The sequence below is a fragment of the Mytilus californianus genome, unplaced genomic scaffold, assembly GCF_021869535.1.
Source record: "Mytilus californianus isolate M0D057914Y unplaced genomic scaffold, xbMytCali1.0.p SCAF_1, whole genome shotgun sequence".
In the NCBI taxonomy this organism is placed as follows: domain Eukaryota; kingdom Metazoa; phylum Mollusca; class Bivalvia; order Mytilida; family Mytilidae; genus Mytilus; species Mytilus californianus.
In genome coordinates this window covers 129,549,596-129,561,831 of record NW_026262581.1, presented here as the reverse complement: position 1 = coordinate 129,561,831, position 12,236 = coordinate 129,549,596, and the positions used below count along the sequence as shown (strand labels likewise).

Genomic DNA, 12,236 nt, shown 5'->3' with positions numbered 1-12,236 from the left:
TTTCATCAAGAACTTAAATAAAGGTTGTTTTTTTTAAATAGAACCAGTATGTTTTACATGATTTTAAAGTACCTACCTGTAAATAATCTGACCTTGGTTGCCCTTGTGGAACACACCCAGCAACAACTAAGTATTTTGATAGCTCTCTTGCTTTTGTTATCTCATTTCTGAAATGATCTTCTGCTGGGTTTTTAACTGTACAACTGTTTAACAACCATAAATCTGCATCTTCTTTAAGATCTAATCAGAACACAAAATCATGGGTCTAAAACTCAAATTGCTGAAATTATGGCTTGCTATAAGAAAGGCCATATAAATGACGATGTCTACTAATTCAATAGAAATGTTTCAAAAGTAAATCTTCTTAAATTCCAATAACAGTAAAGAAAAGAATAACAATTCTTATAGTGCACTTGAACATCATTAATCATGGAAGCACTAACACTGCTAAGATTTTAGCTCATTAAAAATAAGAAATTGTTTGCCTTTACCCAAATAATTTTACAAAAATCCTGATTGTTTAAGGAATTTTTTAAACTGTGTTTCAACAGTGTTTTGTGAATTTTTATAGATTTTCATTTTTTGAAGAAACTATAAAACACTTTCAAGGCTTAGTGCAGTTAGAGACTTATTTTTACTTCAATGAGACTTAGTATCCTGGATCCATATATATTAGTATTACATACCTGTTATTTTGTATCCAGATGCAGCTAACTGTCCTGCCATATATTCACTGTCAGAATTATTATGTGAACATCCCCAGGTTTTTACATATATCCTTTGTGTGCCTGAAGTACAAAATTAACAACATTTATGATTCAACTATTTTATTTATTATTACTATTATAAAATTCCCCTTTTTTATTATAAATACTGAGATTGACAATATACCACTATCAGTTTCACATTTGAAAATTTCAATTTTGCATTTTTGAAAGTATCTAAATATATGTGTTTCTGCTTCTATCAGACATACTACAACAAATATCACATAGTTCTAGTACTGAATCCAAAGTGTCTGACCTGGAATAAAACTGTCTGTTTGTAAGTTTTTTGTCCTGTCCATTTTAGTGAGACGTTTTGCCCTTGGTACAACATGCTTATATCCTGTGTTGTGTCTTATATCATCAGCTGATGTTCCCTTGGCAACAATATCTTCTATATCATCTACTGTATTATCACAGGCAGCAGGCATGACTGTAAAACAGAAACTCAGAAAATCATCAATATAGTGCAGATTTGTTTATGTGTAACTCATTAACTATATTTGCCTTTAATATATAATCTGTATTTTTATTAATGCTTTTGAACAAGTATTTTAAATTATGGCTCTGGTCTTGCTTCAGATCATAAAATAAGTTGATAAGTATAAAAACTAGATATCATTGAGATGGGAGCCATCTCTGTGGGCCCCGCTGTGAATAATGTGTGGTAAAAAATTAGTATCTTTATCATTGGACATGGGGTTGTCAACTGAAACCGAAGTTTATGACCTTGACCTTTGACCTAGGAAGTTGTACATAAATTATGACACACCCTCTGGTGTTGGTTTATATACATGTCAAGTATAAACTTTGAAATCATAACAGTTCTCAAGATATAGAGCTGACACGATCTTTACCATAGGATATGGGGTTGTCAACTAAAACCAAAGTTTTTGACCTTGACCTTTGACCTAGGAAGTTGTACATACATTATGACACACCCTCTGGTGTTGGTTAATTTACATGTCAAGTATAAACTTTGAAATCATAACGGTTCTCTAGATATAGAGCGGACACAATTAGTTACGGACGGACAGACTGATCACTATAGGGCGTCCGCCATTCGGTGGGGCCCTAATTATTTGTGTTTCTTAATTATATAAATTACTGTAATAAATCACTTTCCTCATCATGGGCCTTTTAATTAGAATAAATAGCCCTCATAACAGTAAAAATTTCAATAAGAAGAAAAATCTATTTAAAAATAAATATATACTAGTGAATCCAAAATCTTCCTATTTACAATTTCCATCCTTTGCATTTGCACAGAATTTTGTCACGGATCATGTTTTTCTCAGGATTTTTGTAAAACATCATAAAGAGGAATGTGATTTCCCGCAATTTTCTATCTAATTACACAATAAAGAAGCATACATTTACAATTTCCCCAATTTTGTATATCTGATTCCTCAAAAAAGAATGATCAGATGATGATGACATGCATTAAGACAATACAAATAAAATTGTACCACTTCCCTCAACTTTTTTTATCCTCCAGTGTTCTCCCCAGGATTTTTGGATAGCACCAGGGTAACGCGTGTGGACTTCTTGGTGAAATATTTCATGCAATCAGTTGTGTCGCGTCGCGTCACTTAGCTCTAGTTACTGTAGTTTTTATGTCTCTTGTTTTGTTTTAACAATGTGGTACTGTGTTATGTAGACATTGATTCAGAAAATTATTGGTAAAAAAGAAGTAAATAAAAAAAACAGTTTGTATAATTTAATATTAAAAATATTCATCTGAATTTAAAGTGATTAAATCTTTTATAAAATCCAAAATCAATAAAAATAAAATATCATTCAAAAGAGAACAAAAATGTTCAATTTAAAAAACTTTATAGCTTCTAGAAAAAAAGTTGTTGTATGTGAAAGGATTCCTGTCATAAGAAGATATAAAATAACAAGAACAATTGCAAATATTGTTTTATTATTTGAACCAGTTTCTATCTTAGATTTTAATTAAAAGAAATTTTTCATAAATTTTAGAACATTTTGCCATAGATTTCATGTAAATATTAACCTTTCTTGTCTTTTGGTGATAATCAAACATAGATACAGACTTAATACTGCCCTAAAATCTAAATCTTTATTTGTCATGAACTATGTAAAAAGAATTCCTAAATCTATAAATTTATCTTTGGTATATAGATCTATAAGTAACCATATTCAATGTCAACAACTAAGTCTCCCTATTTTCCCGCCTAAATGACAGGAAGTAGATATAAATAGATTTAATTAACATGTGCTTATGGATAAAATTTGCAAGATTACTTCTGTTATTCATTAATTATGCCTTTTTATGGATATAGAGGACCTCTACAGAATACAGATACATTTGATTCTGAAAGGGAGATTCGTTTGTATTTACAGAATTGTTCTGTCATTAAGCATTTCACATCTCCAATCTGCACAGATTTTTTTTTTGCTTGCATGAGGCTGTTCTTGGAGCTTTAAATTGCATAAATTATTAAAATATTTTGAATTTCTTCAGTTTGTTAAAGCTTTTACAAAATGCGATTATATATAAGATAGGGAACAAATTGAAAAAAAGTTTCAGGGTCAACTCACCTGATAATTAATAGAAATTTTTGTAAACCTTTATGATAAGATAATAAAATGCTGGGGCGCAGCTTGATACGACCATAGAAGTCGAACCCTGAACAGTTGGGGCAAGTATGGACACAACATTCAAGCTAGATACAGCACTGAATTTGGATTGTAATTAAATATTTGACACAGCATATGTTTCTGACACAGAATGAATGTGGTCTAAGAACTTAAAATTTTTTAATTTACCTATTCATGCCATATCATTATTATTTGCTTTTATATATAAATCAGAAATAACCAATTTAAAATGGAAAATTTTAAAGAAAAAAAAAGGAAAAAAAATCCCCCTCCCCAATTTTTTGAACCCCCTTATGAATCATCACCCCCAAACTCAATCCCAGCCTTCCCTTTGTGGTATGGTACCTTGCAGTACAATTTCAGAGAGATCCATACACTTGAACACAAGTTATTGTCTGGAAACTAGAAAAATGCTTATTTTTGGCCCCAAAAAGGCCCCTTATTCCTAAACGTTTTTGGCAATTACCCCCAAACTCAATTCCAGCTTTCCCTTTGTGATATGGAACCTTGTAGTACAATTTCATAAAGATCCATACACTTACACACAAGTTATTGTCATGAAACTAGAAAAATGCTTGTTTTTTGCCCCTTTTTGGCCCCTAATTCCTAAAATTTGGAGGCAATTACCCCCAAAATCAATCCCAGCATTCCCTTTGTGATATGGAACCTTGTGGTACAATATCAGAGAGATCCATACACTTACACACAAGCTATTGTCATGAAACTAGAAAAATGCTTGTTTTTTGCCCCTTTTTGGCCCCTAATTCCTAAAATTTGGAGGAATTACCCCCAAAATCAATCCCAGCATTCCCTTTGTGATATGGAACCTTGTGGTACAATGTCAGAGAGATCCATACACTAACACACAAGTTATGTCTGGAAGTTACAAAAATGCTTATTTTTGGCCCCTTTTTGGCCCTTAATTCCTTAACTGTTGGTACCATAACCCCCAAAATCATTCCCCACCTTCCTTTTGTGGTATTGAACCTTATGGTAAAATTTCATAGAGATCCATTCACTTAAACTAAAGTTAGAGTGCGAAAACCAATGTGTCTTCAGACGACGACGACAACGACGTCATACCAATATACGACAGCAAAATTTTTTTGCGGTTGTATAAAAACATGCCAAAGTCTTTCGCTAACATTTCAAGAATCAAAGCACTGTAAGCGCTGTAGGCAGTTAACCAAAAACCAAGGCAAACGTAATTATGAAAACTGTGGCAGTGTTGCTTCAAATTTTTTTTTTCAGATTTGAAAGAACAAACATTAACCATTCGTATATTGTACATTTATGTTTATTTAATGAATTGATTATTAAGGCAAATTAATTAATATTTTATCAAGGTTTTCTAAAGCAACGCATATATCAATGTATATTTTTAATGGTGAGTCTGCAGTGGTACAAGTTCGCAATGATTGCAGGTGTTCTAGTTGGTAGTTAACGTTGGTACCAGTTGACTTTTAGTGGTACAAGTTGACGTAATTGTATGAATGGACTTGCTTCCCTGGAAGGAACACTGTGTTTGGGTTCTACAGTACAAAAGTTATGAGACACAAATCAGACAAATGTTTACTACTACAGGGATCAAAGGTGAGGTCTGACTGCCCTGACCATAGTAAATGTAAATGACCCCCACCTTCACCCCAAGTCCGTGATATCACTCCATACCAAGTTTGGAATAAAATGACAGGTGATTATAAAAGAGGGACGAAAGATACCAGAGGGACAGTCAAACTCATAGATCGAAAACAAACTGACAACGCCATGGCCAAAAATAAAAAGACAAACAGACAAATATTAGTACAGATGACACAACATAGAAAACTGAAGACTAAGCAACACGAACCCCACCAAATTCTGGGGGTGATCTCAGGTTCTCCGGTCAAATAAAACAATTGGTCAAACATTCTTGGGCTTTACACTGCTTGAAAGATTTATATGTTATCTTTAAAATGAGCCATAAATGAAAATTTTTATAGGCCCAGAAATAATTCAAAAAATAATTAAAGTAAATTCAATTTACCTAGACTCATTTTTTGCATCAATAAAATTTAAAAAAAAACAAGAAATAATTGTAACAGGATGCTTTTACGAAGTCTCCCAAACAAAGCTCCCATAATTCGTCATTCCCATGGTCGCCTGACATTGGGCAAAGTCCAGTACACATTGGTTTGGTCTAGTAAAGTGATATGCATATGTCACATAATGTGACGCCTAGGAGATTGACCCTGTATATCATTCAAATTATTTTGAAATGACAAACAGGAATAAATATGGTTTAGGAGTGGGGACCGTTTACAAGTTCTCAAACAGGAGGGGGTGGGTTGACCCCACGGACTCCCCCTATATTTCATTTGATTTGTTATATTGTCCCATACATGAATATATATGGTTTAGGAGTGGGGATTTCAACCGTTTACAAGTTCTCAAACAATAGGGGGTGGGTTGACCCCAGGGACTCCCCCTATATTTCATTTGATTTGTTATATTGTCCCATACATTAATATATATGGTTTAGGGGTGGGGATCTCGACCGTTTCCAAGTTCTCAAACAGGAGGGGGTGGGGTGACCCCAGGGACTCCCCCTATATTTCATTTAATTTGTTATATTGTCCCATACATGAATATATATGGTTTAGGGGTGGGGATATCGACCGTTTACAAGTTCTGAAACAGAAGGGGTGGGGTGACGCCAGGGATTCCCCCAAATTTTCATTTGATTTGTTTTATTGTCCCATACAAGTATATATATGGTTTAGGGGTGGGGATCGCGACCGTTTACAAGATAAAAGAACATTTTCAAATTGAAGGGGGGTGAGATGACCCCCAGGGACTCACCCTATATTATATTTGATTTGTTTCATTGTCCTCTTCTCATTACTGAAGACCACGCGTGTCTATCACTTACTGTTTTCGAGTATAAATAGTCATTTGAAAATAAAATCCCATAGGGTTCTACAGTAAACCCCTCCCTTCTTTAGGCCCCTCAAAATACCCCTAAATAGTTCCCAATGCACAAACGAAAGATTGATGCCTCCGCTAGACATGTTAGTCTTACATTTTATGAAACCCTAAGTTAATCTGACAAGGGGTCCGAGTTGTTTTCTTAGACGGTCCGAGTGGACTCGGTCCGACTTGTCTCTGGGACGAGTTATTCCGCATTTCTTAAAACATCGACCTGATTGGTCGACATTGATTACGTCGATTTCCGGGGCGTGTTTTTTTGTTCTTCGGTAGTGAGCCAGAAGAGGTCCATTTCTGTTTTTTTGAATAGGGAAGATCTTCTGGCTCTCTTCCACCTCTTCTTTTTTGATAGGTAGTTTAGACGGTAGAGGCACATAACAAACATGGCGTCGTTAAGTCTAAATGACATTAATAAATTTATGAATGCAGCTATATAAGAATGTGAGCTGTGTTATAAACGTTTTTATGGTATGACAGTCTTAGAAGGACATCCATGTAGGACGATAAGCTGGATAAATATAAGAACTACACGGACAATAACAGTTACGGGACGACTATTTGATATTCTAGGGAAGGGATTTTGATTGATTATTGTTTAACGCTACTTTCAACACTAAGTTTGGCTATTCCGTGGTGGTCAGTTTAAATTTATAGATGAAGGATGGGGAAGGGAAGAGGGCATTATTAACTTTTTTAATCTGTCGCTAATTATGCCTATTTTTCAGCTCTTACGAGGCAACTATATTCATATATGAAATCCTCCTGTCCCCCATCCCAATAAATGAATAAATATCAAATGGTTTTTCTTCTTATTAATTTTTTTAATTAACACAATTTTAAATTGATTGATTGTTTGTTGCTAATTTTTAACGCCCAGTGACAAATATGTCATGCATGTTCAGGACTCGGTTCAGGAAAACACGAGTTTAAAATTCAGGTATATAATGTAAAAACGAAGAGATGCATGATTGCTAATGAGGCAACCGTTATCCACCGGAGTTCAAATATGAAGTGGATGTAAGCAATTATAGACAACACGGTAATTAAGGCCTTCAACAATGACAAACCCCGATACTGTATTAAAAGTCGTCTATAAAAGGCTCGACTTGAAAAGTGTGAGAAACAATTCAAACGAAAAAACTAACGGCCTAATTTTACATTACAAAATAATTTACAAAATATCAATTACGAGTCGAGGCTTGAACCAACGACAACCACTCAACTATAGGATTCTGACTTGGGACAGGCACACAAAGATTATGGCAGGGTTGATATAAAAATAAAGATTGCCAATGAGACAACCCTCCACAAGAGACAAAATGACACAGCAATTAACAGCTATAGGTCACCGTATGGCCTTTAACAATAAGCAAAGCCCATACCGCAAAGTCAGCTATAAAAAGCCCCGAAATCACAAATGTAAAACAATTCAAACCAGAAAACTAACGGTCTAATTAATGTACAAAAAAATGAACGAAAAACAAATATGTAACACAGCAACAAACGACAACCACTAAATTACAGGCTCCTGACTTGGGACAGGCACATACATACAGAATGTGGCGGGGTTAAACATGTTAGCGGGATCCGGCCCAACCCGCCCCCTAACCTGGGACAGTGGTGTAACAGTACAAGCACATGTTTGTGAGCAGTCCTTCCCGAAGCTGGGACAGTGGTGTAACAGTACAATATAAGAACAACCTGCACAAATAAATTGCAATTAGATTAACTCAAAAGATCGGTACGAGACACACACAAAAAAGCTTACATTAAGACAATAGACACAAAGCACCGAAATAAGAGTATGCAATTACTGGAAGTTTGTTCAAAGCTGATAACAACTAGTACTGAAATAAATCTTGTTCTCCCAAACTGTAGTATCAATCAGTACACAACCAACGGATTTATTAAAAAAAAAAAAAGAAAAAGAAAAAGAAAAACAGTCTGAGAAATGTCTGGTATACATTGTATACTTGCATATTGATATACATATACAAGGAAAATTTTTTGAAAAGTGGTGGTTCGAAATTTTGCAATAGAAATAATAGTTAGGACCAGAAGATTTTCTTCCAAGGACAACCAGAGAAAAATGATTTTGAGAACACTTTCCGATATCTTTGCTTTATACAAAAATAATCAAGTTTGGTTACTTTAAAAAAAATGGATAGACAAGATGTCCTTTTTGATCATATTCGAGACGTTCATTGACGAATGTTTGTGCAGTTTAAGACTATTCTTAAAAATCAAATAGTGGGGGTTTAAGCCAGATTTGTCTAGCAAAATTGAGTTAGAGGAAAGAACAAAGAAAAATGTCACGAACAGAGCACACTTGCAGTCATGTCTACCGGACGTATCTTAACTTTCTATAAAATCATCGTAAACTTCATTTATGTCATCCAACATAACAAAAATCTGCTATATTCGACGGCAAATTGAATTTATGTTTTAATGATCTTCCGTATAATATCTCCAGAAGAGGCCCAGATTCATTTTTTTGAACTCTTCACCAGAAGACATTCTGGAGATGTGCAGAAGAGACCAATAAAACACGCCCCCGGTTTTTCATTCATAAAATAACAACAAGTTCAGTGATAAACGGAATAATTTAATAAAAGAAAGGAATTTAAATGTGCATACATTTAATTGAAATCAATTAAATAATCACAATCTTCTTAAACTAAAAGAATATCATGATTAAGAGTACTTTCGCTTAATCGGACTTTATATCATCAGAATCAAACGAACTTACGTTTCGTGTAAGTTAAAATTACCGCCAACTTAGACTACATGTGTACTATATATAACTTTATTCCTTCTATCATAGAGATTTGGTGTACATGAACAATATTCCTGCGCATTTTGCCATTTGGGAAATATAAACGACTTGTAATTACAGATTTTCGGCGATGAAAAATTTCATACAATTGTTCTTTGCCATCTTAGCCAAAAGCACAGGGGATAATAAACTACGTACGGATTTCTATTGAGCACTATTTCCTATGTGCAACTTCAAATATTATGCGTCGTTCGACGATCATTTAAGGTTATTCTGGTCATATTTTTTGTATTCCAGAATTAAAAGAATGAAAAAAATGTCCAATTAGTTATAAATAACATATTAGCCTGCTAGATTACAACAATGGCACTTTTTTCAGCATTCGTTAGGAAGAACACAAATCTAGGGTGCTAGCATAAGGCAGCTTAACTGCCTAAAAATAGACCAATTTGAGTTCCTTTTCATAAATGAGTTACACAGATTAACCAATAGGCGTAAAGAATGTCATAGAACAATCCACTCTTATTGTGACTTAATAACACAATGTTATATTGGAAATTACGGGAAAAAGCACGATAAAAAAAGTCGTCTATTATACAAGAAATTAGGTAAATATGGCTATTTCATTGTTCAGGCCTCAATTAGGAAGACAATGATGTACAGTATTTCAAATTTATATGCAGATTTCTGATTAGTGTATATGGTTTATGTAATGTGTAATCATGGTAATAGGAGCGCACAACTCTCATTTCAAAATCACATTGTCTCCTCTGGGACCTCTGTATTATTAGTCAGCGCTCTAACCCACTGGCTAAAGAAGAACTACCCTAGTGTTTAGCTCAACTGCTTATGACTGGCTAAGTATCTACTTCTCAAGGGAGGCAATCCCGTCACAAATGTCATTTGAAACTGGAGAGCATGATTCTTCTGAGAAAATCACATTGTCTCTGTGTGACAAGGCAGCACTTTAACCAACTGAACATGCTAAAGTACTTCCCTAACTCAACCGCATACAGCTGGCTAAGTATCTACTACATGTACTAAGGGAAGCAATTGTGTCACACTTCCCCAAGCTCAAGTCATCAGACCATTATGACTCTCATAACACATACCCTGGCTAGAAATCCTTTCTAAACATAGTGGGTTTTATGGTTGGGCTTCAAATGTAACAGGAGAGCATGATTCTTATTACAAAATCACAGTCTTCTCCAGGACTCAAACCTGGGACCTTTGTGTTACAAGGTAGCGCTTTAACCAACTGAGCTAAAGAAGTACTTCCCTAGCTCAACTGCTAACAGCTATCACTACAAACCAGTAAAAGTCTGAAATGGCCTATATCTGTACTCGACTGTACTGATTTTTACTCGACCAGTCTGAATTGGTCTGAAATTTACTTGATAATAATCGACTGTAGTCTGAACCATACTTAACAGTCTGAACTTGTACTGAACCCTTACTCGACCAGTACTTAACCATTTTATATGCGTCTGAACCATGCTCGACCTAGTCTGAACAATACTCGACCTAGTCTGAACCATACTCGACCTAGTCTGAACCATACTCGACCAAGTCTTAACCAACCTAGACCTATGTTTTGTATCTATCTATTGTATTTCATCAATTTAGGAACAATAAACATAATATAACTTCATCACCATATTCATCAACACTTATATACATACTTATCGCACCGCTGGTAAATTATCACGTTGTGATTGGTTTAACGCCGTTACGTGGTGACCCCCTATGGATCCGTAGGGGGTTAGTAAATTTCATAGGGGGTTCATGACGTCACGTTTACTGTTAATAGTGACGTCATCTATCAATGTTAATGTGTTTAATTGTTTACTCTACAAAACACAGCGGAAAAAAGTCTCGCGGGCGATAAATTCGTTATACGGTTAACTACTGACCCCCTACGGACCATAGAGGGTGAATAAAATCCATAGGCGATTCGGCCTTCGGCCTCACCCCCTATGGATTTTACTAACCCTCTATGGATCCGTAGGGGGTCAGTAGCGAACCATATAACTTATAATATATATCACCTTTAAAATAAAAATAAAACAAGCTGATCAGATAATCTCAAAACTGAATTGTGACTAATATTTTCAATGTTATTGAAAATTTTTTGAATGTTTCAGATATATTTTATGGTTACTGGACAATTTTCACCATTAACTTAAGCCTTGTATAGATTTATGGTGTCAGTCGAGTTAAAATAATAATGCAGTGAACATTTTTTTTATTAAAATGTATATAAAATAGCATATAAAGCAACTTAATAAATTTAAAAAATGACACCTTTGTTTTATTAAACCAAGAATTTAATATAATCATGATAATAGAACTTCCATAGTAATCCTGTGATAAACTTTTAAAAAAGGAAATGTGTTCAAAAGTTCCAGTAAAAATTTATTTCAATTAAATTTAAATAATTTTTGTCAAAATTAAAGACATGGCATACAAGAAGCACTTTAATAAGGTTTAATTAGCTCAGTACATGTGTGTTTTACAGGTAAAAAGAAGGCCTTATTTTTCTTAAACTCGTGTATTACTTATCTAGTGAATTCAAAAGGCCTTGCGATTTAAGTTTAATAGGATGTTGCAATTTTGAATGAATGTTGTTTAGAATTTAATACTCTCTGACCAGGTGTGATCTTTTTCATGAGTTTGCTCCAAGCAGGAGTTATTACTTTATACTTCACCACTAATCAGAAGAACAATTTTATTAATTTCTTTAATTTTTATCCCTTTTTGATATATATTGTATATAATATATCCCAAATTATAATAATAGATATATTTCTAAAATAAGGTTAAACAATTTCAGTGATTTTGTTGGCTGTTGTTACCTCATTAAAAAGATAATTATATAACTATTGTACATTTTTTGTATGTAACCATGAAACCTATGTAGTTTTTATTTAGGAATTTAGGAAACTTAATTTAAAAAAAAAAACACATGCCAAACAAGAAGCACCTTAATAAGGTTTAATTACCCTCAGTATAGGTGTGGTTTTTAGGTAAAAGAAAATCTTTTTTTAACAAAACTCTAAAGCTTTAAAATTGATATAATTAAATTATTATATAAGATAATT

The 12,236-nt window shown here is 34.0% G+C and overlaps 2 protein-coding genes across 5 annotated transcripts in view; one reads left to right on the top strand and one right to left on the bottom strand.

The window, feature by feature from the left end:
* LOC127713229 (structural maintenance of chromosomes protein 6-like) overlaps positions 1-12,236 on the top strand; it is a 396,756-nt gene that overhangs the window by 313,066 nt on the left and 71,454 nt on the right. The gene's annotated exons all lie outside the window — the stretch shown is intronic.
* Positions 1-12,236, bottom strand: part of LOC127713555 (threonylcarbamoyladenosine tRNA methylthiotransferase-like) — a 29,144-nt gene that overhangs the window by 13,418 nt on the left and 3,490 nt on the right. For all 4 annotated transcript variants that reach the window (XR_007987497.1, XM_052219795.1, XM_052219796.1 and 1 more), the window contains exons 2-4: positions 1,024-1,197; positions 687-788; positions 77-240 (exon numbers count right to left, since the gene is read on the bottom strand). Coding sequence is in view for 3 of the 4 variants with exons in the window: in XM_052219795.1 (XP_052075755.1) it covers positions 77-240; positions 687-788; positions 1,024-1,195 (438 nt within the window). In the remaining variant the exon portion in view is untranslated. The remainder of the gene's footprint in view (positions 1-76; positions 241-686; positions 789-1,023; positions 1,198-12,236) is intronic.